General features: G+C 43.3%; 1 protein-coding gene across 5 annotated transcripts in view; it reads right to left on the reverse strand.

The window, feature by feature from the left end:
• The window catches only part of ANKRD17 (ankyrin repeat domain 17), a 233,656-nt gene that overhangs the window by 78,126 nt on the left and 127,931 nt on the right, over positions 1 to 27,599 (reverse strand). For all 5 annotated transcript variants that reach the window (XM_068233424.1, XM_068233418.1, XM_068233427.1 and 2 more), the window contains exons 8-15: positions 25,742 to 25,979; positions 25,319 to 25,510; positions 25,093 to 25,202; positions 24,918 to 25,005; positions 18,178 to 18,305; positions 15,782 to 15,925; positions 15,522 to 15,624; positions 5,352 to 6,107 (exon numbers count right to left, since the gene is read on the reverse strand). In XM_068233424.1, coding sequence (XP_068089525.1) covers positions 5,352 to 6,107; positions 15,522 to 15,624; positions 15,782 to 15,925; positions 18,178 to 18,305; positions 24,918 to 25,005; positions 25,093 to 25,202; positions 25,319 to 25,510; positions 25,742 to 25,979 — 1,759 coding nt within the window. The remainder of the gene's footprint in view (positions 1 to 5,351; positions 6,108 to 15,521; positions 15,625 to 15,781; positions 15,926 to 18,177; positions 18,306 to 24,917; positions 25,006 to 25,092; positions 25,203 to 25,318; positions 25,511 to 25,741; positions 25,980 to 27,599) is intronic.

Raw genomic sequence — 27,599 nt, forward strand, 5'->3', positions numbered from 1 at the left:
TCACCACAATATCAGCCATTCAGAGCACTTTGTGAAAAGGAAAATATTTCTCGTGGGAAATCGGGAATCAGCTACTGATTGGGATGAAGTTCAATTCTTGGTTACGGTTATTCTTTAAGGATGAACTTACTTTTGTTGCCAACAGTTTAGACATTTGCTGGGTTGAGTTATTTGAATGGGACAGCAATTTTACACTGTTAGGCCCCGTTCACATCACAAACGCGGATGGCCATGCGTGCGGAACGCATGCGAACGCACGCCATCCGCGTTTGTGTGCTTTGCATGGCTGATCCCATCACTGAAAAGTGAATGGGACAGCCACGCGTTTTTGCTAAAAATGCGTGCAGCATGCGTACCCGGACCGCACAGGTCCGGAACGCATGCAGTGTGAACATCAGACAGTGCACTCTATGCACTGTCTGATGTCGTGCGTGTCGGGCCACCCGCACGCGTTTCCAAAACACGGCTGGAAATGCGTGCAGTGTGAACGTACCCTTATACAAGCAGCACATTGAAAACTTTACATTGTATCAAAGTGTCATATCTTCAGTGTTCACATTGAAAGATACATTTACAAAACTGTGAGAGGTGCTTGTGTATATAATATTGCATAGACGTGTGATAGAATGGTAACTACTGCTATAAGCAGCTAGGGATGATCAAATAGATACAAATTCTTCCGAAATTATGCAATGTTTTATGCAAATGCATGCAGTTTGAAAATGAACCAATCAATTTAAACCCAGGTTTAAATTGATTGGTCCATTTTCAAGCTGCATATATTTGCATACAAATTTGCACACATTAGCATCAACTCAGAAGAATCTGCATACCTGTGATCATCCCTATAAGCAGCACATGCATGTTGCAGCTCCAATCCCAAACCCTTTTCCACTACAAATCACAAACACCTTCAATTTTGTTTGTTTTTCTAAAATCCCTGCAAGCACGTGTGTATATAACCGTCTGCTGTAATGCTTGACTTTTCACCGTCTTTAAAAGCGGTTAGCTGCATTTGTGCTGGATTAAAACAATTGTGTACCATTTCCCTTGGGTTAATGTGCTCTCCAATGATAGTAATACAATGTTAGCAAAAAGACTGAATAATAGAAAAGCTCAAAGATACCAATAAGTCCCAGTTTCCAAGCTAGTTTAATGCAAACTGTAAGTAGTCTGGAACTAGACCAAACACTTGTCCATGCTGCATTCAATGCAGCAATTCTGTGCGTCGTGACACCCATTCAATGCAGGTGGATGCACAGACGCTCAGAATTGCGTTGCTCTATGATTTTCCCTGATGCGGTTGCGATCCCATTCATATCTAATGAATGGAATTGCATCACGAAAGTGCAAAAATGCATGCAACCATGTGTTGTGATTCTGCTGTGAACTGCAAAACATGGATGGAGAAAGATATAGTGGTCTATGAACTTCTGATGTTCCTGCCAATTGCCGACACTGTGCGTTGCTGAAACCGCGAACAGCAATGCACAAGTGGAAACAAGGCCTTACTGTTGATTTTGACTGGCCCAATATAAAGCTGCATGCAATGTGCATTAAATTTACAGAAAACTGAAATTATCATCACCTCAATGGCCAGCTCTACTTAATGTGAACCGGAGACTAGGGTAAATAAAAGTTTTATACATAACTAGGGCTTCCTCCAGACCCCTCCCTCGCCGCAGTCTAAAGCCTCATAGATCCCTCAGTAGCAGCCCCATTGTCTGTGGCCAGTCGGCTGTAGTGCGCATGCGCGGCCTGGCTGCGTCCGCACCATTAACATTCTGCGCCTTCACAGGCGCAGAGAGCTCCCAGCCGCGGGAGCGAGGAGCACGCTTGGCCGCACTGTACCTCCGCGGACTGGTCGAGGCCAACTGGGCAGCTACCAAAGGATCTGCGAGGCTGTAGAACGCAGCAAGGGAGCAATCTGCACGGAAGGGGCTGTAAGAAGCCCCAGGTATGCATAAAACTTATGTACCCTCGTCTTAAGCATTCATTTGGTAGTGACAGAGCACCATTATGCTTGACCGCTAGAAGAGTAATCTACTATACATCAAATAGTGCATGGCCACCTTAAAGCAAAATTGTAAAAAGATTTAAAAAAAAAAAAAAAAAAAACAGATACGTGCCTAAATAGTGGGAAGCCTCTGGATGCTCCAGAGACTTTCCAGATCCTCCTATCCGCAGCCACACTCTCGTCCATGTACGAGCACAGCCATATACCATAGTACCTGCATTGAGCACTGTGTGCCCAGTAGAACGAGGCCGCTAGTTGCACTGCAGAATATTGTCCAATACGTTTAAAGGGATGTAAATTCAACTAATGTGACACAATGGGAGTAGGCACCATACACTAAATTACTCCGTGTGCACCAAACCTTGAATAAATAATATGACTAGCAATAAAAAGTTGTGAAAAATTGATTTTTTTTTTTAAATTAAATTTCATTAGAAAGTCAATGTATAACACCTCTGACAGAGTTGCCAGTACCAAGGTGAAAGCATGAAATAACTTTTTTGTTACATAAATGAAGGGTTTTATACCAGTGGAGGATGTTACATGCTTGGCTCCAGTGGCACACTGTTCACCACTGTTATTTTAAAGCACCACAGGCTAAATGAGAAAGTACCGTATTTTTCGGAAGACACTTTTTCTTCCCCAAAAGAGACGCACCGTCTCGTATTCTTAAGATGAATGAATGAAGAGTGCGCAGGGGAGCTACCGCTATACTTTACTGCTCCTGCCACAGCCATCCTCTCCTCCTGGCTCCGTCAGCAATCCTCTTCTGCATCGTCCTTTCCTCCTGGCTCCCATGGTGCGCTCCTCATTAGGGGTCACTGCCTACTGCTTTGCTGAACAGCCGGGTCCTCCATACCGCTACCTGCATCCATGCAGTCTCTGTACACTAGCGGCACATGTGCGCCGGGTGTCATGCATGAAGCCATGCGCGCACCGCTAGTGTACAGATACAGCATGGATGGCAGAGTGTGCTGCCAGGAGGACGATGCAGGAGAGGATCGCTGACTGAGCCAGGGGGATAGGATCGCGGCAGCAGGAGCAGGTATAGTATAAAAGTGTACTGCAGTGTAGTTTAGTGCAGTGTAGTATAGTTAATTGCAGTGTATGTGTATTGCTGTGTAGCTTAGTTGGTAGGCAGCAGAGATCAGTGTAATGTAGTGTAGGGGCAATAGGACGAAGTGTAGTGTAGATAGAGTAGCTTAGAAACAGTTTTTGTGGGGTTAAAAGGTCCATAAGACACCCCTGCAGTATAGACGCAGCTAGGTTTAATTTTTTTCCCCTGATTTTTGCCCTCTAAACCTAGGTGCATCTTATATGCCGGAGCGTCTTATATTCCGAAAAATACAGTAATCTGCGGGGAATCCTCAGAGGCGACACTCCAGATAGTTACAGGCAAATGCTGGGCAGCCCCGCTGACAAGAGAGCCAACTGAGCATGTGCGCCGCCACCCGGTAGTGTGTGGCATAGCTGCACAGATGAATAAGAGTTGCAGAGGTTTTAACTCTCTTGTCAGTGTGGCTGCCCGGCGTTTGCCTGTAACTAACTGTGGGGTCCTCTATGTGAGGATCTCCCACATATTACCTCCTCATTCAGCTTGCAGTAGTTAGAAATAACTACATTAATCAGCATGCCACAAATTGCTTCATGTTCTTATTTCACTTGGTACTGGTAACTCTCCACCAGACTTCAAGGTTATTATTATTATTGACAGCAATGGAATTATTAAAACCATTTTTTTGAAGCCTATTTACACTATTTACAACTTATTGTTTTTCATTAGTCACTTTTTTTTATAGCATTCGTGACTGATCTCAATTTAAGAGCATTTTCAGTGAAATACAGAAAGCATGCATTGCAAGATTACTTCTGTATGGATTAGCTATAGGTAGTGTTAATCACTCATCCACTGACCCGTAATGACAGAAAATCTGCCCCCTCCTTGGCAGTCGCAGCCATTTTTTTTAAAAGTTCTGTAGCCACCTCCACCTGTGATGCCGCAGTCAACTGCTAAGCTGAGGGCGGGCCAAGGCAACACAGGTGAAGGATGGCCACAGCTTCAAAAGAGTTTAAATAAACAAAACCTGCCACGGTGAGTTTGCAGAGTGGAGCAATAGAGAGCCTTAAAGCAAAGCAGAACACCACTACTGACCTCTTAATCCATCCTTTTTTACAGATGGGATCAAAAACTAAAGGTGCACTTTGAAATTCTCTTTCTATTTCCACAAAGACTTTAAAGCCAGCAAGAAAGGTTGAGATGCCCTTTACTTGTGCTAATACATTTCTTTCTGTGACACTCAGATGTATGTAATACACAAGTAAAAGTAACATTGTAAATAAAAAATTACCTGTATTCGTTTTTCCACGGCTCTCCAAAAAGCACACCTGAAGTGAAAGGGATATGGAGGCCGACATTTGCTTTTAAACAATCCACATTGCCTGGCTGTCCTGCTGATCCTCTGCCACTTAGAATTTTAGCCATAGATCCTGAGTAAGCATGCAGATCACGTTTCCCCAAAAAAAAATCTGACAAGGTTAGCTGCATGCTTGTTTCAGGTGTGATTCAGATACTACTGCAGCCAAAGAGATCAGCAACACTGCCAGGCAACTGGAATGGTTTATAAAATAAAAATGAATAAGGAAACCACCATTCCCTTAAAATCAAGACTGCCCTCCTGATTTATCCATTAGGACAATTTAATATATGTATGCTTTCCCTGACAGCCCATAACCGAGAGAACTTAAAAGGAAACAACCAGACTGGCTAACAGCACTAGTCTTAAAGGGGAACTGAAGTAAGAGGTATACGGAGGCTGCCATATTTATTTCCTTTTAAGCAATACCAGTTGCCTGGCAGCCCTGCTGATCCTCTGCCTCTAATACTATTAGCCATAGCCCCCGAACAAGCATGCATCAGATCAGGCGTTTCAGACTTTAAAGTCAGATCTGACAAGACTAGCTGCATGCTTGTTTCTGGTGTTATTCTGATACTACTGCAGAGAAATAGACCAGCAGGGTTGCCAGGCAACTGGTATTAATTAAAAGGAAATAAATATGGCAGCCTTCGTATACCTCTTACTTCAGTTCCCCTTTAAGAAAACGGATGGGTATATAATATAAATTAAAACAAATTCTTCCTGTCCCCACAAGTGCATGGGAACAATGTCTCGGTTATGGGCTGTATTGAATGACAACTAGAATGAACTTTAAAAATTAACAGAAAACATTTTTTGGAAGAAACACTTGTCTACAGACTAGATTAAAACCATGAATAGAGCAATACCAAAAAGGTCAATCATTGTCAAAATGAACTAGTGTGAACCATCATACCCACCTGCCATAATGTCATCCAACGTGTCAGTGAGGGTCTGAGCAGGACTTGCTATCATTAACCCTTCTTGTGTTTCTGGCAGGACACTTTGCCCCAGCCCTGTTAGTTGTGCTTGACCCATTTCTTGCTGTCCTACAATAACTCCTTGGAGATCTGCAAGATTTGCTATGGGTCCAGGGGACAAAGTACCTGCTGCCAGTGGCAACGCTTGAGGCATTGCCAAAGGCTGCATAGGAGTAAAGCCCATCGGTACGGAAGTCTGCTGAGAGTCCTCTTTGAGCAATATGGTCTCAACCTGCTGTAAGTGGGCATAGTCTACCTCTGTGATTTCTTCCCCAACCCCTACAGGAGTAAGCAGTCCCAGATGTTGACATGACTGCTGCTGCTGTTGCTGCTGAAGTTGAATTCGCTGAGCTTTTACTTCTAGGTACTGCTTTTTCAGCTGCTGTTGGGTCTTAAGCTGCAACTCTCGCTCTACTTTTTGTAGCTCCTCCAATATTTTTTGCTTCTTTTGGATCTGCTCTTCCCGGGTTTTGTTCAACTCTTCTATCTTCTCTTTAGTTAACTGGTCTGCATGTGCCAGCTCCAGGGACTGCAACTGTGCGTTCTTTTCAATGGCTTCTTTGATTCTCTGTTCCAGCTCTGTCAGCTTTCCCTGAGCTTCTTCTACAATGCTCTCTGGAGACTGACTGCTGATGTATCCCTGTGCATCCTGGCTGTTCTCTGGCACATGGCCACTGGACTTCTGCTTAGATGCAGCTGTGTGAAAAAGAAACCCCCTCAGAACCAAATGGAAGCGCAAAAGGAACAGTATCCCATGACTGGCAGCCAGACATGAGGAAAATTGCAAGAAATAGAATAAAAACTGTATCAAACAACACTACCACACACTTAAGTGGATAATCAAAACATTTTCAATTACAGATACAATGTCAGGCTATTTAAGGCTGTATGCAATATAAGAGCAAACTAATTTTACATAAAGTGTTAGCTTAATGCTTGACATAATAAGTAAAGCTCAAAAGCGAAGTCTCTCTTAACATCCTAGTTTAAAGGAAGAAGCAACATTTTGAAGACCATGATCTGTTAAACCTACAACTTAAATTTTAACAAGTCATATAGAAAATTGCAGCACTTCCAAAAGCTGCTGAGATCTTTGGCCAAGAGACATTTTCAAAGCCCTGAACTTTTGTAAAACTGGTTAATGTGTTATGCATGAGAACAAATTCAGTGCGTCACAAACCTTTATAAAGAAGTTTTTTCCCACTATTGCTCCATCTAAATACAGTGTCTACTTTTCTAGCAGTCCTTTACAATTTTACCCCAACACTCCCCCTCAACTGAAATAAGAGTCTTAATGGGAGTTATGCTTTAAATGGTTGCAGCAAAATCTTTATTTCTTGCTTTGAAAAGTGCTGCTGGCCTTGTCAGCCTTCATTTGTTTTACATTCTCCTAGGCAAGTCATTCAAAATGTGAGATCTACACAGGCAGTTCATTTTTTCAGGCTTCAGTCACAGCTTAACTGGTTATTTGTGCAAACATTGCATACTGTTCTAGGACTAAAAGGAGCACAATGATAGACACTGCAACATTTAAAATTAAATAGTATGTGTACATTTATGCTCAAAAATTCTGATAAATTACCATTTTCCTATGTAGATGTCACAGTTTGTATTCTCTGACAGCTCCAAACCTCTTACCAACAGGCTTGGACTAGTCCATCTCTTTATAGGGGTTTCTCAGCATTTCCTTTATTTTTTACAAAAACCGTTCCTGGTAAGGTTCTATACAAAGATATCAGCTGGCCCACTCGCTCAACCACTATTCTAGCAGTTGAAGTGAGCAACGATTGTTCAGCCTGCACTTTTAAAAATAAAGAAAACCCCATGAGGGGATAAGCTATGTACACATCGCCAATTACTGTCACCAGCAGAGATCAGGACACTTTCCCTCAGGTGAGATTTCAGGGGCCAACCTGTACAGACAAGGCTCTGTGGAGCAGGGAGGAGGGACAACAACGTAGCTTCAGGTGGGGGTCACTAAGATGTTGCTAAAGATCTGACATGATCTTTAGGCGATGTCAGGGCTAGATTCTCACCAAAAGCGGTCTTTATCAGCCACCTCAGCCAAGTTTAATCAAACACGTGTGCGTAGCTCTACTGTACTGTGACAGTTACATAGAAAAAATAATTTACACTGCATTTTACTCTGACAAATGCAATAGAAAGAAATGATGGTCATCCAGAAAGACAGTTTTCATACAACCAATTCAGGGAAGGAAACTTTTTTTTTTTTTTTAAATAAAATGAGTCAGCCAGAAAGTAATGCCAGTTTGTTTTTATGCGTTTCTCAAGGTGGACACATTCAGAAGATCCATCCCAAAACCTTTGCTCTTCCCAAGAGACCCTCTTGTTATCTAGCCTGGTCACCTCCTCTCGCATCCAGGCATTCTCACAAGTGTCACCTCTCCTTTGGAACTCTCTACCACAGACTATCAGTCATACTCCAAGCCTGGACAAAACGTACCCAAGACACACCTTATCAGTCAACTTTATAATTTGCTATAGCTAGAATTTAAAGCTCATTACCTCATCTGCTATTCCCTTTGTCTACCCCTAGTGTCTCAGCCCCACTACCCTTTACCCTTTAGATTGTAAGCTCGCAAGGGCAGGGACCCCCCCTTTTGTTTCCCGTTTCTGTGCAATTTAGCAAATGATCATCTAACAGTATTGGTGATGTTCAAACTATAGATCAACTGTAAGCATCTGTAGTTGTGTTACTGGATGTCCTAATTGTCCAGTATGTTGAACAGCACATGTATCTAGGCTCCCCTCTGTTGTAGGTTTTGCATGTTGTACAGCACTACGAATATGTTGGCGCTCTTTAAATAATAATGATAATAAGATACAGTGTAAATAAAAGGTTTCCTTAATTGATTAAATTAAAACAGTCTTAATATTCCGGATGACACTCTTATGCAGTTTACATTTGACAGGTTCTTCATCAAAGTGCCCCTTTAAAGGAATCATATAGAGCAGTGTTTCTCAACATTTTATTGGTATGTACCCCTTGTAAAACCCTATACTCACCAAGTACCCCCTAGCATAGTAAAAATTATCACAAGTACCCCTTGACAAATATAAATGTAATCAAAGTAAATGATAATTGGTTCTAATCAATTTCCAAGCATTTATTATTGCTTTTAGTTAGATACAATACTAATTTGGTGTTGTTTAAATACGATTTATCATTTTCTAAAACTCTAAATTTGTTATTCTTGGTTGAGTATATCTAGCCTGAGTACCCCCTGGAACCATCAGAAGTACCCCCTGGGGTACGCGTACCACACGTTGAGAACCTAGGATATAGAGGATTGCAACACAGAGCTCAAGGATCCTAATAAAATACAGTCCTAATACAAAAATGTTAGAGCTTTTCAGAAAGTTTGTCGGTGGCGTTCGCTCTTTGGAATTTTTTTTACCAACTCCTTGGATAGCACAGCCTTTCTTCTGAATCCCATCATAATCTGGTTTAATTTGATTAGCCAATGATTGGCTAATTTTACCCCCTCCATGTGGGATTGGGGTCAACAGATTTTGAATAACAAACTGATTATATCGGTAAAATCTCATACTACATGGGAGGTGGCAAAATTGGTCAGTGATTGGTCAATCTAAATGGAAGGAGTGTACCAGGCCAAAGGCCAGCATGAGAGGGCAGTGTTGTTCATGTCTGCTCCAATAGTGTGGCTGGAGTCCAGAATGAGTATCCAATATAGGATTTTATGAGAAACGCATCCACTATTCAGTTATCGTGCAGGTATTAATTTTGCATTCTGTTTACTGCAACAGAACCAATGGATGGATCTCTGACTGTTAGTTTTCCAATGCAACAAAACAAGTCTGTTTTGCGCTGTAGTGGGAATGGTGCATTATGGACAGAAAATATTTACAATTTCACACTCCAGCACCATTTTGTGAGAGTCTGCATTTTAATTAAACAAAGCACTGTCAATTAAAATAGTTGACCTACATAACTATCTGGGCCCAAGGTCAATCTACAATGCTCATCAGTCCCACCCATGTTCACCTCAAACAAGCAGTATGCCTAGAACAGGAGAATGAAGAAGCACGTTTCTCTGAAACTTGCCAGCTAGAAAAGCCATTTATTATTATTTGTTAATCACTGAACTTATCCTAAACCTATTTCTACTTACAGGATCAGTTAACTATTTATATTGCCTTTGCAATCTGAAAGTTCAAACTGATCAGTGCCCTAGTAATTCAGGATAAAATGTAAATGGGTGTTAAATTTGTTTTTATTCCTCCAACAGCTCCAGTGTTATCTACATCAAGGCGTCAATTCATCAAAGGCTGTTAGATTAAAAAACAACAAAAAACAACAAAACACACACACACACACACACACACACACACACACACACACACACACACACACACACACACACACACACACACGTCGGGAAAATACAGCATTTTAGACTTTTGTGTGCTCATTCATCAATATTTTCCCAGGTGCGGTAGAAATTCGGTAATTTACCGAAGCCCATTGTCATTAACAGCAGAAGAGTGTGTGCAGAGACAACATTACAATAACAAGAGGCATCCCGACATCCCTTTAGATGTTTGATATACTGCCCCTGCTTGCTCTAAATCTATTAGTCTCCTCATTAGTCTTTAACATTTTATGTATTTGCAACAGCTTAGAAGAACGGGAGACAGTACACATGCCATGTTGAGGCGATTTCTCCACTATCTCCTCTGCATCTCCAAACAGGAACCTAAGAGGATAAACTGCCGAAGGGTGGTAGGGGAAACCTGTTTTGTTAGATTTCTCATTGCTCGCTGCCTGGGGGGAAGGGGGGGGGGGGGGGTGTGTGTAGAAAAGCTAGACCCGCCTGAGAAGCCTGCAGGTCCTAACAACGGGAGGCAGGAACGTTCCTGTCAGTCATAGGTAATAGTCTCTGTCGGAATCGGTGCAGGACTCACAGAACTCAAAGAAGCAGAGGAAAACTGAGCCCCTGAATGAGTCGCACATGATGAAACACGTTGGGAGGAAGAGGCGAGCTGAAAGTGGACGCGTTTCCCTGAGTTCCGCGGCCAGGGAGGAAAGTCTTTGTTAAAGCTGCCTATTGTGGTAATAAACAGATCCTTTTATCCGTTATGAGCTGGGAGTCGTGTCATGACCCTACAGCAATACTTGTAATATGCTAGATGACAAGTAGTCTTTTGGTGAGTGCACTCACGAAGGGGGGGGGGGGGGGGGGGGGACTCCTGATCCCTATAAGGTGGTGGCACGTCCCCCTGGACTGCAACACGGGGTGCTTACCTTGTTTTTATGAAAACAATACTTGGCACTATGTGCATATTTTATGTTTTTATAGGATGGTCCGTATCTGGAGGATATAAGGACTTTGAGGCGCAGTTTTATTGGTGTTTGTGCTGACAGAGGAAAACTGATGTTAATGAAACTGTGATTTACCACATGCTGTAACCTTGATGAATTGACATTTACTGACAATTGTTGAGGTGTTTACAGCACAAGTCGGTAATTTACCTCACTGTTCGGTAATTTCAGCTTTTCATGCGGTAACAGCCTTGATGAATTGACACTTTCCAAAGTGCTCGGTAAAGTCAGCTGTTTTCAGCATTACTGACTGTGTTAATGCTCGATGAACTGACGCCTAAGTAGAAATATCAGCCATACTAGTACACTACTATTTTAGATGTAGTGATAATCTATATGGGTGTCTGTGTGTTAAGGAAGTTTCTATTTTTAACATATGTAGTTGTTACAATGTGTAGTAGTTAGCATACAGCAACATTACAGCAAGAAAAAGGGAGGGGATACATGACGAACACACCAAACATACAACATACCTCTACAAAAAGACAAACATGTTTGAACAATTCTATGCACACAAAATTTAATTACATACGAAGAGGTCATAAGCAGCAAAACCAGCAAACAAAAACGCTGAAACTAAATTTCTTTAACATTTTGTGGGTGTGATAGTGGGGAATCTCTTACATGGGGGAGGGGAACATAAGCTTTGTAAGCTTTGATAATATTACCCACACCCACCACACAAAACATCTTTTGTCACATATTACCAATGGCAAAGAGTAGAACTAATCACTAACATGGGATAAACAGTATAAGGCCTGGGACCCACTAGCCACGCGTTTCTAAACACATTTGATATGAAAAACTTTTGCTAATGTAATGCTATGGGGGATAAAAAAAAAAAAAAAAAAAAAAAATCACATCCCTTAAGTGGGATCACACGCATAGCATAACATTAGCAAGAGCTTTTGAAATCACAAGTCCGTGTTCTCCCCAGGCTCTTTTGTGCGGGTGCTCCATCCGGCTATTTTTGGTGACCAACCGGCTGTTATCTGCTCACCTCCCCCTCTGCTGTAAGCAGAGAAGCACCAGCCCTGCATTCTCTCATCTCACACCACCCGGCTACTTTTTCACACCACCCCTGGAAAATTTTTTGGGAGAGAACACTGCAAGTGCTTAGAAAAGTGCTGCTAGTGGGTCGCAGAAGGTGCTTATTACTTGCTCTCATCCAACCCTGCTTAATCCAAAACTGAAGTAAGCTTGAAGTCTGGCTTTTGAACCATTATGGTTGATTAGATTCACCAGTTTCATATATTAACTAAATTATGTTAGCACACAGTAGCAGAAAGGTTTACACTGCTACCGCTTTTACTTTTATGCAGTTTTCAACTAGAAAGCAGAGTCATTAATTAGTTGATCCTCTTTCTACAAATTCATTACATGGTGTGGGCCTGGGAAGCTGGTTTTGGTGTTTATGGGGAAAGAAAAAAAGTTTAAAAACGAAGCACAAAAGCTTGACGTTCAACCAGTGAAGTAAGCCGTGACAACAGCACCATGGAAACTTAAAACCCTGATCAGAATGCAGGATTACACACATACAAATATTAGACAATATTAGCACACAAAACAGGGGAGAGAAAAATGGAGCAAGGGAAGCTGACTTTATGTTATTGCTCAACCAGCCATTAACCACTTGCCCCACCGCTACAGTATATCTACGTCAGCTGTGGCATCCTCCAAGCCACAACGACGTAGATATACTGATCTGCTTGCAGCGCATTTGTGCAGGAACAGGTGCGCTTCAGAGCGCACCCCCGGCACTGTCAGCTGCCTTACTAATTGGCAAAAGGTGGCTGGATAGTGTAATGGTTAAGGGCTCTGCCTCTGACACAGGAGACCCGGGTTTGAATCTCGGCTCTGCCTGTTCAGTAAGCCAGCACCTATTCAGTAGGAGACCTTGGGCAAGATTCCCTAACACTGCTACTGCCTATAGAGCGCGTCCTTGTGGCTGCAGCTCTGGCGCTTTGAGTCCGCCAGGAGAAAAGCGCGATATAAATGTTCTGTGTTTGTTTTGTTTGTTTGTAGCCAATTAGTGACCCTCTCCTCCCCCCCCCCCCCCCGCGGATGAACGACCATCGCTGTAGCAAACAGCGTGATCATCTCTCCCCCTCCGTGGTCGGAATGTTAAAAAAGAATGCCCCTGCAAGATGAATATCTTACCTGAACTGGTTCCTGCGATCATCCTGCAGCTCCAGCCTCCATGCACCGCTCTTCACTCAGCCCTGTGACACGGAATATCCGGGTCCCGGCTTGATGACGTCATCAAGCCGGGACCCGGTGTTCAGTATCACAGGGCTGAGTTGAAGCACGGTGAATGGAGGCTGAAGCTGCAGGATGATCGCAGGAACCATTTCAGGTGAGATATTCATCTTGCAGGGGCTTTTCTTTAACGATCTGGCCGGGGGGGGGGGGGGGGGGGGGGGGGGGCACATCTGGCTGCCCATAAGAGGGTGAGGGTTCCAAATCTGAAGTGTGGGGGGGGGGGAAATTATTATTGGGGCCCATCGGGGTAATGGGGTGGGGGATTTCATATTGGGGGGCACATCTGATGGTCCTGAGGGACATAACTTAATGCTGGGGGGCACTTATGCAATAATGGGGCGGGGCGCTAATCCTTAGGAAACATCTGGCTATAATGGGGAACACTGATCCTGGGGACACATCTGGCTATAATGAGGGGGGCTTTATTGGGATACGCAGCTGTATATATATATATATATATATATATATATATATATATATATATATATATATATATATGTATATGTATATATATATATATATATGTGTGTGTGTGTGTGTGGGGGGGGGGGGGTCGCAAATGCGGGGACATATCTGGCTATAATGGAGGCTGATATTGGGGGGCACATCTGGCTATACTGGGGGGGGGGGGGGGGGGGGCGGGTCTGCTACTGGGCACACATTTGGCTATCTATCCTTGGGGGACTTAATACTGATGGCATGTCTTTTACCTACTGTAGCACTTTGTATTTTTTACTGGAATTGAAGAAAACCTGAGAAATAATGCAATTTTAACGGTTTTCCCTCTTTTTTCCTGCTAAAATGCGCAGAAAAAAAATAATTCTCGGGACAAAATATCCCTCAATGAAAGTCTAGTTTATCATGAAAAAAAACTATATCTAGATCATTTAGGTGTCGTGAGTAGAGATAAAGTTATTGCTGATTGAATAGGGACATAGCTAAAACGTCAAAACTGCTCTGGTCAATAAGGGGAAAACAAGGTCTGGATGCAAAGTGGTTAATATAGGTTAAAAAAAAAAATAAGGAACCAAACATACAAAAGTATGCCGTTATCAAACTAAACACAGACAAGAAGCACGTTAAATATAGAAATACTATTTGGACAAAGATCACACAAATGTAATGCAAGCAATTCTGATGCAATAAGAAGCAACTAACACTACAAACTACAATGAAAAATGTAAGAAGCACATCTGTCACTGTGCTGTCATACAGAGGTCTGCAAAGTAGGAATATTTAACTGAAATCTGCATTTATTTTCTCTTAAAAACGAATTGCAGCCTGATTTGAGTTAGTATACTAGTGATAGCCAAAAGTCATTCTCCGAGGTCTGGCTACACAGAAAGAAAAAAGTGTGAAGAACTGGATGGTTGGGACACAATGAGGTCAATTCATAAAGCAATACCGCATGCAGTAATGCTGAAAACAGCTGACTTTACCATGTCAATTCATAAAAGCTATTACTGCATGAAAAGCTGACATTCCTGAGCAGTGAGGTAAATTACCGCCTTCTGCGGTGATCTGAACACGTCACAATGTCAATTCATAAAGATTCGAGCAGGCAGTATTGGAACAGAGAATACTGCTTGCTTTGAAGAGGTGATAAGGGTACAGATGACAGCAAAGTAGTTAATGGAGACAGATCTCCCAGGCAGCAGCAATGAGAGCAGAACAAAAAAGGCTTCCAGAATACCCCAGGCTGTGTTTGTTAACCTCTTGGGTACCTGTTTTCATTTGTTTTGTTTTTTTACATCAGAAAGCCTGCATGTGTAACATTTCTTGAAGTTCTTCTAAGCTGTGGCAATTAAATAGATTGTTTAGAAAGAGTAATAGGCAGGTTCAGGGCAAACAGAGGCAGTTTAAAAAAAATGCACATCTAAAGGAAAGTTGGAGATGCCTCTTATTGTAATGCTGTCTCTGCATGGAGAAAAAGTATCAACTCAGGCAGCTTCTCGTGTTACCACCAGCTTAGTTCGGGAAATGCTCAAACTTCTATCGCAACTGTAAACATTTTTATGAATTAGCACACAAAAGTCTAAAATACTGAATATGGTATTTTCCCGGCAAGATTTTTTCCCTGCACAGCCTTTTATGAATTGACCCCATAGTCACAAAGTAACAGCAGCTATCCAGGTAGTAGCACTATTCCCTGGAATCCATCCTTTCACTGTAACTGTTGAAGAAGATATTTTCCTGTAGTCCTTGAACTTGCTCTGGTCAGCCTTGAACTGAGAGTAACATTTAGCCAAATAAAATATTGCCACTAACATTTGTAAGGCAAAAATAATGTATAAATTACACTAGTATAAAGATTCAAATTTACATTTATACCATACTCCTATCTAATTATATTAAGAGAGACATGTCGCCGCTAAGCCAAAGATTTTAAAATAAATTTTGGGGAATTGGAAGGTAAAGGGGGTGTGAAGACAAACCCTTAGTTTTTAAAAATTGACAGAAAGCTTGTAATGCTGCAAACTAACCTTTATTCCTCACGGGAAGGGTTGTAGATACACTTGCTGGAGGTTTGTCTGGTTCCTGGGGTGGAACAACCATTGGCAGTGCCTGCATTGGTACTCGAGGAGCCTAAGAAGTTGCACATAAAGGTAAACATTCTTGATGATGTCAAAAAGAATGTCATTCATATCTATATGTAGCATTCACAATTAAAGCACACTTCAAAAGTATAGATAAACCAGGGAGAAAATATAAAAGCATCTCATCTACTGAGAATGTACATTACCCGGTTCAAGTCGTGCGAAGGTGGGGTGAACTGTGTGACATCAGGAGGGGGAGCAGAGAGAAGGTTGTTGGGGTAATCCAATAGGTAGCAAACCACACTAGTGTGACCTCCTTTGGCAGCTTCAATTAGCATTGTGGAACCATCCTAAACAAAGAACAAAGTCAGCAAATCCATTCCATGAGCACAATTTAAAGGCATTCATGCAAAAACTGCACCAGTAATTTGTGAGCGTAGGGTGAAGCCGTTGAATGCTATTCCCTCTCCAGGCTGCTATGGACTCGGGGTGTAAGATGTAATTTGGCTGCCAGCTTAAAGTAATTTGGGCTCATTCTTTTGACAGCACCCAAATTACTGAGTATTTACCAAATTACATTTACCAAATTAATTATATACCAAATTACAGCTGTCATTCACATAACGATCTATGGCAGCACATGGTGCATGCAATTTTCCCTGCCCCGTTTTGAGCAGTTTCAAGTTTGAAGTACCCACAGTATATAGTAATGGTATTTACATACTAAAGTACTTTTACCATGAAATCAACTTAAAGAGAACCCGAGGTGGGTTTGAAGAATATGATCTGCATACAGAGGCTGGATCTGCCTATACAGCCCAGCCTCTGTTGCTATCCCAAACCCCACTAAGGTCCCCCTGCACTCTGCAATCCCTCATAAATCACAGCCACGCTGCTGACAAACAGCTTGTCAGAGCTGGCTGTGTTTATCTCTATAGTGTCAGTCTGCTGCTCTCCCCATCTCCTGCAGAACTCCAGTCCCCGCCTGCATCCCTTCCCTCCCTGCTGATTGGAGGGAAGGGACGGGGGCAGGGACCAGAGCTATGCAGGAGGCGGGGAAGCAGCTGAGACTGACACTACAGATGTAAACACAGCCTCACAGCACGGCTGTGATTTATGAGGAATTGCAGAGTGCAGGGGGACCTTAGTGGGGTTTGGGATAGCAACAGAGGCTGGGCTGTATAGGCAGATCCAGCCTCTGTATGCAGATAACATTCTTTAAACACACCTCGAGGTTCTCTTTTAAAACACATTTTATACTACTACTTGCAAAAACAGTAACTATTACGGCGAAGTCCCAGGTGGAAACATCTATTTGCTATCACTGCAGACAATGGTGAAGGAATCTATCCCAAAAAAAAAAAAAAAAAAAAAAAAAAAAAAAAAGACAGGAACAAAAAATCCAGCAGAACATTAACCACTTTAACCCCCCCCCTCCCCCCGTGCTAAATTTCTCCGTCCCTCTGCGCGCCGCTTCACCCCCAGGGACGGAGAAAGGAGCACTTGCTTGTTTACTGGCTGGGAGTGGGCGGGGAACTTGCGCGCACACTCCAGCCAGCCCGCACAGCAGGTGACTAATTGGACGTTAGGAACAAGCGCTCCTAAATCCAATTAGACTCGCCGATTGCGAATAGAATGAAGACTGCTTCAAACAGAAGCAGTCTTCATTCATAACAATGTAAAATAAACAAACGTGCAGCACGCGATCGCGTGCCCCCGCGACTCGCACACACACACCCCGGCTTTGTAGTCCAATGATTGGTTATGGGGACCCCAGTCCCCAATATCCAATCATATTACAGAAATAAAGGAATGGACGGAGCGCTGAAAGGTAAAAATCGCACTGGTGTTTCAGGGGTAAAACCCCTCAGTTGTGAAGTGGTTAAGCTGTTACAGAAGTGTTTAATAATTTGTCAACATTTGAACACTAGAGAGAATCAATCTCTGCCTGTTGAATGGAGAGAAAATCCAACAAGAATAGTAATTGCAGTTAAAAATAGCAAAGTCCCCAGTATAGAGCACCGGTGGGGATCGCCTGATGCGGGATACATGTGCTTGCCAGTTGCTTGAGCAATCGGCCGAACAACCACAAACCTCCCCGCCGTGCAGAAAGAAGCAACATGCTGAAAGTTTTCCCCAAGCAGAAAAACTTTAGTTTTGCATGTGTGCTTATGAGAGAAAATGCACTCAACGTGCCCTAATGGAAATTCAGACTAAAGCCAACACTGGGCCTTTATGCCTTTTTACAATGATTTCCTACAGAAAAATTTGAATTTGTGCATGTAGATTACACTATAAATCTGAAATATATTGGCCATTGTAGGGTCTTATCCCACCTAAGACGACGTATCGCTTCTGCGTACATCTGCGCCTGTGTGCTGCTGCACTGTGCAGGGCAGCAGCCAGCAAGCAGAGATTGCGGCCGTGGGCACGCATGTAGGTGTGACGCACGGGCCGTGGCACGCCGCCCTGCGCAAGCACGACATGGTGGCATACTAGCGCCTGTTACTGTAATGGGCCCCACAGCTACTAACTGTGATAAGGACCCAAAATGATTTATTGAAATGTGCTCTACATAAGTCATACATTTGGAAAATCTTACCTTTAGTCTGTGTGTTGGATCAGCTCCATGCGCTAACAGTAACTCTACCACAGCCAAATGGCCTCCAGCGCAGGCAAGCGACAGCACCGTATGATCATTATTCAGCGTTGTGCGATTTACGTTTGCACCTGAAAGAGAATTCAAGTGAACATGCCAATTATAGCAAAGGAAAAATGTTATGTTCGGTTTGACAACATTTTAATACAGGCAAATCAATAAAGGACTAGAAAATATACGTCCATTCGGCAGGAGTTTTTGCTGTGTTTTAAGGTATGTATTACCACCATAACATGATGTTCTACGATAATCAACTGTTGGAAAAAATATGCATTAGTTCACCATGTGTGCGTTAAGAATACAAAATGGGAGTGGTAAGACAGGTTGAGGGTGAATGAGGTTATTTACAGAAGATAACAGACTATGGCCTCAATTCACTAAGATCATGCTGGAGATAAGGCAAGAGAAAACTTACCTCCACACAGTGAGAGAGTTATCTTATCTCTTAATTCCTTAAGTTACCTCCTCTGTAGTTAATTTACCTCCTCTGTAGTTATTTTCACACGCAGTTAATAAACAGCCTGTCTTTAAAGAGACTCTGAAGCAAGAATAATTCTCGCTTCAGAGCTCATAGTTAGCAGGGGCACGTGTGCCCCTGCTAAACCGCCGCAATAGCGCCGCTAAACGGGGGTCCCTTCACCCCCAAACCCCCCACTGCGACACTTGGTCGAAGACTTGGTCGCTCCTGGAGGCAGGGCTAATGGCTGCAGCCCTGCCTCCAGTCGTGTCTATCAGCGTCGGATCTCTGCCTCTCCCTCGCCCCTCTCAGTGAAGGAAGACTGAGAGGGACGGGGGAGAGGCGGAGATACGCGCTGACAGACGCGCGTGGGGCAGGGCTGCGGCGGTTAGCCCTGCCCCAACCAGAAAGCGCTCCCCCGCATTACGGAGGGGATTTGGGGGATCAGGGACCCCCGTTAAGCCGCGGGATGGCGGTGGTTTAGCAGGGGCGTGTGCCCCTGCTATCTATGAGGTCTGAAGCGAGATTTATTCTCGCTTCAGACTCTCTTTAACACTGGAGTTATTTTAAGGATTGAAGAGTTAACTTAAAGACAGAAGAACTTTAGGTTTGCCTGAGGTAAAATGTTTCCTGAATAATACATGCCTTATCACCATGGTAACAACTCTAGAAACGTTATTAAAGACAGGAGATAAGCTTAGTGAATTGAGGCCATTGTGAGCAGAGGGGAGAAATAAGATAGTGTAGACTAATGGGACAGATCAATTGGTTTGGACGTTAAAGTATTCTTTCCACATTCCAAAAACCTGCTGGTAAACCAACTGGTTACCCTCAAAATAGGCCTTACACTATGGTAAAGCCAATAGGCTAAAACTATTTTAAGGATTAGACTTTAAAACCCTCTGATAGTTTGTGACATAACTGCGTACCCATGGAAGAGGACAGCACTATAAAAATTTAGAAAATATAATAAAAGTGTACCATGGAAATCTTATAATGGTTGTGTAGAGTAATCTAGCAATATTACAACAGTTTGATTTTGTTGTGTTGCAGTCTTTAAAATATTTAAAATGTTAAACTTCTGGTTCTCTCCCTTGATAGGAGTTAGGATGCATACACCCATCCAATTTTGACTGGCCAATTTCACCACTTCCATGTAACATGAGAGCTTTACACAATCTATTCATAGTATTCAAAATCTGTTGGTCCACATACTACATGGGCGTGGTAAAATTGGCCAGTGGCTGGCCAATCAAAATTAGATGTATGTACGCACCCTTAAGGTAGCCATACACTGGTCGATTTGCCATCAGATTCGACCAACAGATAGATCCCTCTCTGATCGAATCTGATCAGAGAGGGATCGTATGGCTACATTTACTGCAAACAGATTGTGAACAGATTTCATCCTGAAACCGTCCACAATCTGTTGTGGTGGTGGTGGTGGTGCTGCTGCTGCTGCCGCCGCTCCCCCCCCCTTGCATACATTACCTGCTCCGCCGGCACGACTGCCCCCGGTCACGGCTGCTCCATCTCGGCTCTGGTCTCCAGGTCCGGCATGCTTTACTTCTTCCTGCCTGGCAGGAAGTTTAAACAGTAGAGCGCCCTCTACTGTTTAAACTTCCTGCCGGGCAGGAGGAACTGAAGCATGGCGGAGACCAGAGCGGAGACGGAGCAGCGGTGACCGGGGGAAATCGCTCTATTGCGTCGGTCGTCGGGCACTCGAACGCCGTTAGCAACACGCTCCCTACCCGCGGGCGATCGACGGTAATTTTCCGCATGGAGCGAACGACGGGATCGGACAAAATGGATCGAAATTCGGCGTGTAGCGCGAACGATTGGCAGCAGATTTGATCCCAGTGATCGAATCTGCTGTCGAAACAGCGGCAAATCGGGCCAGTGTATAACCTGCATTAGAGTTGGTTTTTAAATTTGCTATTGGCCTTTTCCCTCGAAAGATGCACTGCAAAAGAAAACTACTCGTCACGGTTCTAGTCATATTTAAAAATAATGGATTTGTGAAAGGATAACTGGCTACAGGATCACAACAGAAGACCGCAATGGGGGAGTGCACAAAGCCCGCCTGCTCAGTACGCCCCGGACTGGAGGCCTTTCCAGGACAATTTGCGGAGGCTGCAGGCAGCGGAGGCCGGCGTCGTGGAAGCGTTCAGACCAGAGGAAGCCCCAGGTATTTATATTTTTTTTATATCCCTCATCTCAGGTGTACTTTAAGGATAGCCTTTTAAAGTGGACCTGAACTCAGAAATCCTCTCTGCTCTAAAAGATACACAACAGCATAATAACCTTTAAACAAAAAACATTTCTTTGTTAAAGCTGATACAAATCCTAAAACAAATCCGCATTCTTTCTACTTCCTGATTCATGGAAGCAGACATATTGTTTACAGCCTGTGCTTTCTAATGGGCTTATCTGCATATCTGCCATAGGCAATCATGTGACACGGGAGTGATCAAATTCCAACTTGTGATTAGACACAAATGAGGGGCAATTACACAGGCTAAACTCCTTAAATACAAACAGGGTGCATTTCTGTTATGTTTTCCTTCTGTCTGTGCAAGAGTTCAGGTCCACTTTAAATTAGAGGAAGACACATGTCAGGCTACTAAGCACAAATGATGGCATTTAGGGGATGCCACATTGTTACTCCAAGTAGATCTGAAAGGGTCTCTGCAGTGGGTCTAAATATATGCTTTTCTTTCAGAACGAAGTTCTGGATTCAGTTACTAAAATTACTGTTGCTGTTTCTTGCCATGTAAAGGTTAAGCTCCCAATTCAGCCATCAGAAAACTGTTGTAATTTAGGCTACATACACACACTTGAGGCTACATTTCCACTTGTGCGGTGTGAATCGCCGTGGTAAAAATTTGCATGCGGATGCAAATTTCGCATGCGGTTCTATGCGAATTTTCATGGATGTCGATGTATGCGAATTTAACCATGGCAGTGCTGGTATGCTTTTCCATTGTTTCTATGTGAATTCGCATGAAAATTCGCATACCCAAACCTCATGCAAATTTCCTATTAAATACATTGTATGCGATTCGCATAGCGGTATTCGATATGCGAATTCTGATGGCTCTGTCGTGCGAATTTTTTCTGCACAGAAAAACGCAAAAGAATCCTGACAAGTGGAAACAGTCCCATTCACTTGTATTGCTATGCGAATTTGCATGCGAAAAACGCATGCGAACTCGCGATAGTGGAAATGGGCCCTAAGATAAAAGTCTTTGTAAAAGGCAAGATCACAGACCAATTTTACCCCATTCCATGTAGTATAAGAGCCATACTCTACACCAGGGGTCCCCAAACATTTTGGGTTGAGGGCCGGGTCAACATACTTCAGACTGCTGGGGGGCCGGAGTATACATAAAATGATGTAGAAGTCTTTGTGCACCAGACAGTGAAGCATACCCAGGTGACAACCTGCAGTCCAATTGAACAACAGTATCACCTGATGTGCAATTTGATTGGAAACCAGCGAATTACTGCTTTCTGGCTTCATTCTATACGCAGACCATCAATATTTAAAGATGTAACTGACCGTATCTATAATACATTTTGTGTGCGGGGGGCCGGTAAAAAAGCCTCAGGGGGCCACATTCGGCCCGCGGGCCTTAGTTTGAGGACCACTGCTCTACACAGTCTATTCTATTGAGCTGAACTCCCCATCAGATAAAAATCTTTGCAAGATGCTGTACACAAAGATGCTGTACATATTCAACAGATCAGTATCTGCAAAAGAACCGTTCCTGCAAAAGAACCGTTCCTGCAAAAGAACCGTTCCTGCAAAAGAACCGTTCCTGCAAAAGAACCGTTCCTGCAAAAGAACCGTTCCTGCAAAAGAACCGTTCCTGCAAAATGCATTCATAGTCTATGATATCTGCAGATCCTCAAACACACCTTGTTTAACAGACGTTCATCTGCATATCTGGCAATCATCTGCAGATCTGAAGATCCATCCTGGTGGATCTGATCTGCAGATGAATGTCTGTTAAACAAGGTGTGTATGAGGATCTGCAGATGTCATAGACCATGAATGCATTTTGCAGGAACAGATCTTTTGCAGATACTGATCTGTTGAATGTGTACAGCATCTTTGTGTGCAGCATCTTGCAAAGATTTTTATCTGATGGGCAGTTCAGCTCAATAGAATAGACTGTGTAGAGTATGGCTCTCATAGTACATGGAAGGGGAAAAATTGGTCTGTGATCTTGCCTTTTCCAAAGACTAATCTCAAGTGTGTATGTAGCCTAAACCACTGCATTGTCAAATCTGCACCTCAGTGTCTCGGGTAACGCCATTATCCATCTCGCTCTGATGATGCCATCTGCTCTAGTGTGTATAGAGACAGAACAGCAGCTGTATGTGTTCAGAGCAGTCGCTTAAAGGGAACCTTAACTGAGAGTGATATGGATGTTTCCTGTTAAACAATACCAGTTGCCCGGCAGTCCAGCTGATCTCTGTGACTGCAATAGTGGCTGAATCACACCCTGAAACAAGCATGCAGCTAATCCAGTCTGACTTCAGTCAGAGCACCTGATCTGCATGCTTGTTCAGGGGCTGTGGCTAAAAGTATTAGAGACACAGGATCAGCAGGCGATTCAGGCAACTGGTATTATTTTAAAAGGAAAAATCCATATCCTTCTCAGTTTAGGTTCCCTTTAAGTCTTGTTTACAAGTTAAACTAAACTCAGCAGAGGCAGCATGTCAGGCCAGTCTCTGGCAAGAATCTAGAAAGTACAGCCATCGATGCACTTATCAAAAAAAATAGTGCATGGTACCTCTCCTTTCCCTTCTTTCTAGAAGATGCTCCATTGTTTGCCACACAGGGGAGTTGGGGGTACAGGTGGCCAGTTTCTACACATTTAATCATTTCACACTATTAAAAATAAGACTTTGCCTTTACACTTCAGGTAAAAATGTAATGGAGTTCCTGTAAACAACAAAAAGAGCCACATTACACTAGGGAGAAACAATAGGGCCTTGACCTGGATTTAAGCTTATATTTTCCACTGTATAAGACGTTCTGGAATATAAGACGCACCTAGGTTTAGAGGACGAAAACCAGGGGAAAAAAAAAAAATCTATCTATATATCTATATCTCTATACATCTCTATCTATATACACACACACACACACACACACACACACACACACTACTACACCTGGTGCATCTATTCCAGGAGCGTCTTGAACATGTTCTCCCCCAACTGGTGCCCCCTCTTGTGTCCCTTATGTGCCCTCTTGTGTCCTTCGTTCCCTCACGCAAAGTGATTGGCTGCTCTTTCTCCCGTGTATCCATTCCCCCTGCGCAAGCATAGAAAGGGTTCAGGCAGCCGGATCACATACCGCATGGCCACGGGGATTGTAGGCACCTGTCTCCTGTGTAATGCTGGCTCTTCTCCCCCGTGTGCCCGCGCTCCCCTTGTGCAAATATAAAAGATCAGGCAGCCAGCTTCCATACCGCATGGATTGCAGACATCTGTCTCCTGTGTGCGGCTGGCTCTATTGAAAGGCTTGTACTGATGACATGATCAGTAGAGCCTTTCACTAGAGCCAGCCGCGCACAGGCGGCAGATGTCTGCAATCCCTGCGGCCATGTGGTATGGAAGCCGGCTGCCCGATCTTTTACATTTGCACAAGGGGAGCGGGCACTCGGGGGAGAAGAGCCAGCGTTGCACAGGAGACAGATGCCTACAATCCCGGCAGTATATAATCCGGCTGCCTGAACCTTGTCTACAATTGTGCAGGGGGACCGGATACACGGGGGAAAGAGCAGGGGAGCGGGCAGACAGGCATGGTATCCCCGACATGGTAGCGGGTCGTATCAGCGGGCATTCAGAGGTCAGGGATTCCCTGCCTTTGCCGTATAAGACGCAGGGACTTTTTCTCCCCATTTTTGTGGGGAGAAAAAGTGCGTCTTATACGGCAACTCCAATATAATGAAATGTCACAGTCAAAAGCCCAAAGTTTTGGCAAAGATAGACCTTTATCAAGTGTTGGCACTTAATGTGGAAAAGACCCAAGAAAGCATACGAACAACCACTGCAAGTACAATACTGCAAAGATTTACAATGGCTCGGTTTAAAAAAAGAAATAATCCATCACTGATAAGGAATCTAGAGCAATGTTCTTCAATAGCATGCTAAACACAGCAAAGAGGTTATGCAAAACAAAATCTTGCAATAAGTTATACAAGTATACCTTTACTAATGAGGAACTGAACAGTACAGACATGGCCAGCTCTTGCAGCTTTCATCAAAGGGGTCCTCCCTCCTTCAGACTCATGTTCCTAAACATAAAGTAACACAAGTTAACACTTCCTGTCAAATATTTAAAGAATCCTATCATATGATATAAGAAAACGTTGTCGTCTTACCAAGTCTGCACCAGCTTGCAGCAGCACATCTGCTACATCGGTGTGCCCATTTTCACAAGCATATGTTAGAGCTGTGTCACCTGTTGCAGTTGTTGCATGAACATTAGCTCCTGCAGTACATTAAGGGGCATTTTAGTATGCTACATTATACATAAGAGCACTGCAGACAGTGAACCATTAACACTAAAGTGAGCAGCAATAAGACCGAGAGAAAGAGAAAACATACCAGCTGCAAGCAGGTATTTCACCAACTCTAAGTGACCCTCTTGGGCAGCTTCCATCAATGGAGTGGAACATCCAAGCTCTATATCTGCTCCAGCTTTAATAAGGAAGTCCGCAACCTCCAGAAAACCTCCACAACAGGCCAGCGTGAGGGCAGTCTCTTGCGTCTCCTCAGTCTGTGCATTGATGTTTGCACCTTTCAAATTGGTTTACAATAAAGTATTATTTACAAACTAAAAAAAAAATATTTGCATATAGATGCAGTTACCTTCAGCTCAGGTTTTGGCATTTTAAACATTACTATAAAAGATGAAAGCAATTTTCATTTTAACAGACTAGAAAAAAACATATGCAATTAAGCTTTCGTCTTCAATTATCAGTCAGATATTAACTGTAATAATTCAAATTATTGTTGTAAAAAATGTACCTTGCCCTAGCAGTAATGCAACCATCTCCTCATGACCTTCTCGTGCAGCTTCCATGAGGGGTGTATAGCCTTCATCATTCACCTCCTCCAGGTTAGCACCTCGCTCAATCAGCAATGCTGCCAGCTCTACATGGCCACCACAAGCCGCAAGAGTCAGTGGAGACTCAAATGAGTCAGCAGGCATATTCACCTGAGCTCCACTGTCAAGAAGCAATCTAGCAACTTCTACATGGCCATCCTGTGTGCAGAGCATAAAAAGTAAGGATTGGCATAATTAAAATACCATGCATCAACAATACAAATTATTGTAAGACCGTTTCCATTTCATCAAGTATATGGCTCTCATTTCTAACCGAATGTCACAAGAGCCATCTATTGTAGAAAAGGAAGAACTGCACACCTGGAGTGTGGGTGCTGGATTCCTAGGCTGCTCAAATCATCAATTCAAAAAGGAGGAGTCCACACACAGACTTGCTGGAACACACTGCAAACGTTTTATTGTCCCATCACATACATGTGCAATTTACATCTGACCAGAAGGCCTTCTGGTCAGATGTAAATTGCACATGCATGTGATGGGACAATAAAACTTTTGCAGTGTGTAGTCTGTGTGCGGACTCCTCCTTTTTGAATTGATGACAAGAGCCATCTAGACTCCATAAATCTGCCACAGAACTATAACACACCATAGTTGTGAATTCGCCAGACTCCCAGGATTTCTAAAAACCTGGAAATAAAACAGTGCACAAGTCTAGGATGGCTATACATAACAAAAAAGGCCAGCACTGTGGTCAATAAGACGCAAAAAAACAAACTCCAATCACCAATATATACACATTTACGTACAGGGAGTGCAGAACTATTAGGGAAATGAGTATTTTGACTACATCATCCTCGTTATGCATGTTGCCTTACTCCAAGCTGTATAGGCTCGAAAGCCTACTACCAATTAAGCATATTAGGTGATGTGCATCTCTGTAATGAGAAGGGGTGTGGTCTAATGACATCAACACCCTATATCAGGTGTGCATAATTATTAGGCAACTTCCTTTCCTTTGGCAAAATGGGTCAAAAGAAGGACTTGACAGGCTCAGAAAAGTCAAAAATAGTGAGATATCTTGCAAAGGGATGAAGCACTCTTAAAATTGCAAAGCTTCTGAAGCATGATCATCGAACAATCAAGCGTTCCATTCAAAATAGTCAACAGGGTTGCAAGAAGCGTGTAGAAAAACCAAAGCACAAAATAACTGCCCATGAACTGAGAAAAGTCAAGCGTGCAGCTGCCAAGATGCCACCAGTTTGGCCATATTTCAGAGCTGCAACATCAGTGGAGTGTCCAAAAGCAGAAAGTGTGCAATACTCAGAGACATGGCCAAGGTAAGAAAGGCTGAAAGACGACCACCACTGAACAAGACACACACGCTGCAAAGTCAAGACTGGGCCAAGAAATATCTCAAGACTGATTTTTCTAAGGTTTTATGGACTGATGAAATGAGAGTGAGTCTTGATGGGCCAGATGGATGGGCCCGTGGCTGGATTGGTAAAGGGTAGAGAGCTCCAATCCGACTCAGACGCCAGCAAGGTGGAGGTGGAGTACTGGTCTGGGCTGGTATCATCAAAGATGAGCTTGTGGGGCCTTTTCGGGTTAAGGATGGAGTCAAGCTCAACTCCCAGTCCTACTGCCATTTTCTGGAAGACACCTTCTTCAAGCAGTGGTACAGGAAGAAGTCTGCATCCAAGAAAAACATGATTTTCATGCAGGACAATGCTCCATCACACGCGTCCAAGTACACCACAGCGTGGCTGGCAAGAAAGGGTATAAAAGAAGAAAAACTAATGACATGGCCTCCTTGTTCAC

The sequence above is a fragment of the Hyperolius riggenbachi genome, chromosome 1, assembly GCF_040937935.1.
Source record: "Hyperolius riggenbachi isolate aHypRig1 chromosome 1, aHypRig1.pri, whole genome shotgun sequence".
Lineage (NCBI taxonomy): Eukaryota > Metazoa > Chordata > Amphibia > Anura > Hyperoliidae > Hyperolius > Hyperolius riggenbachi.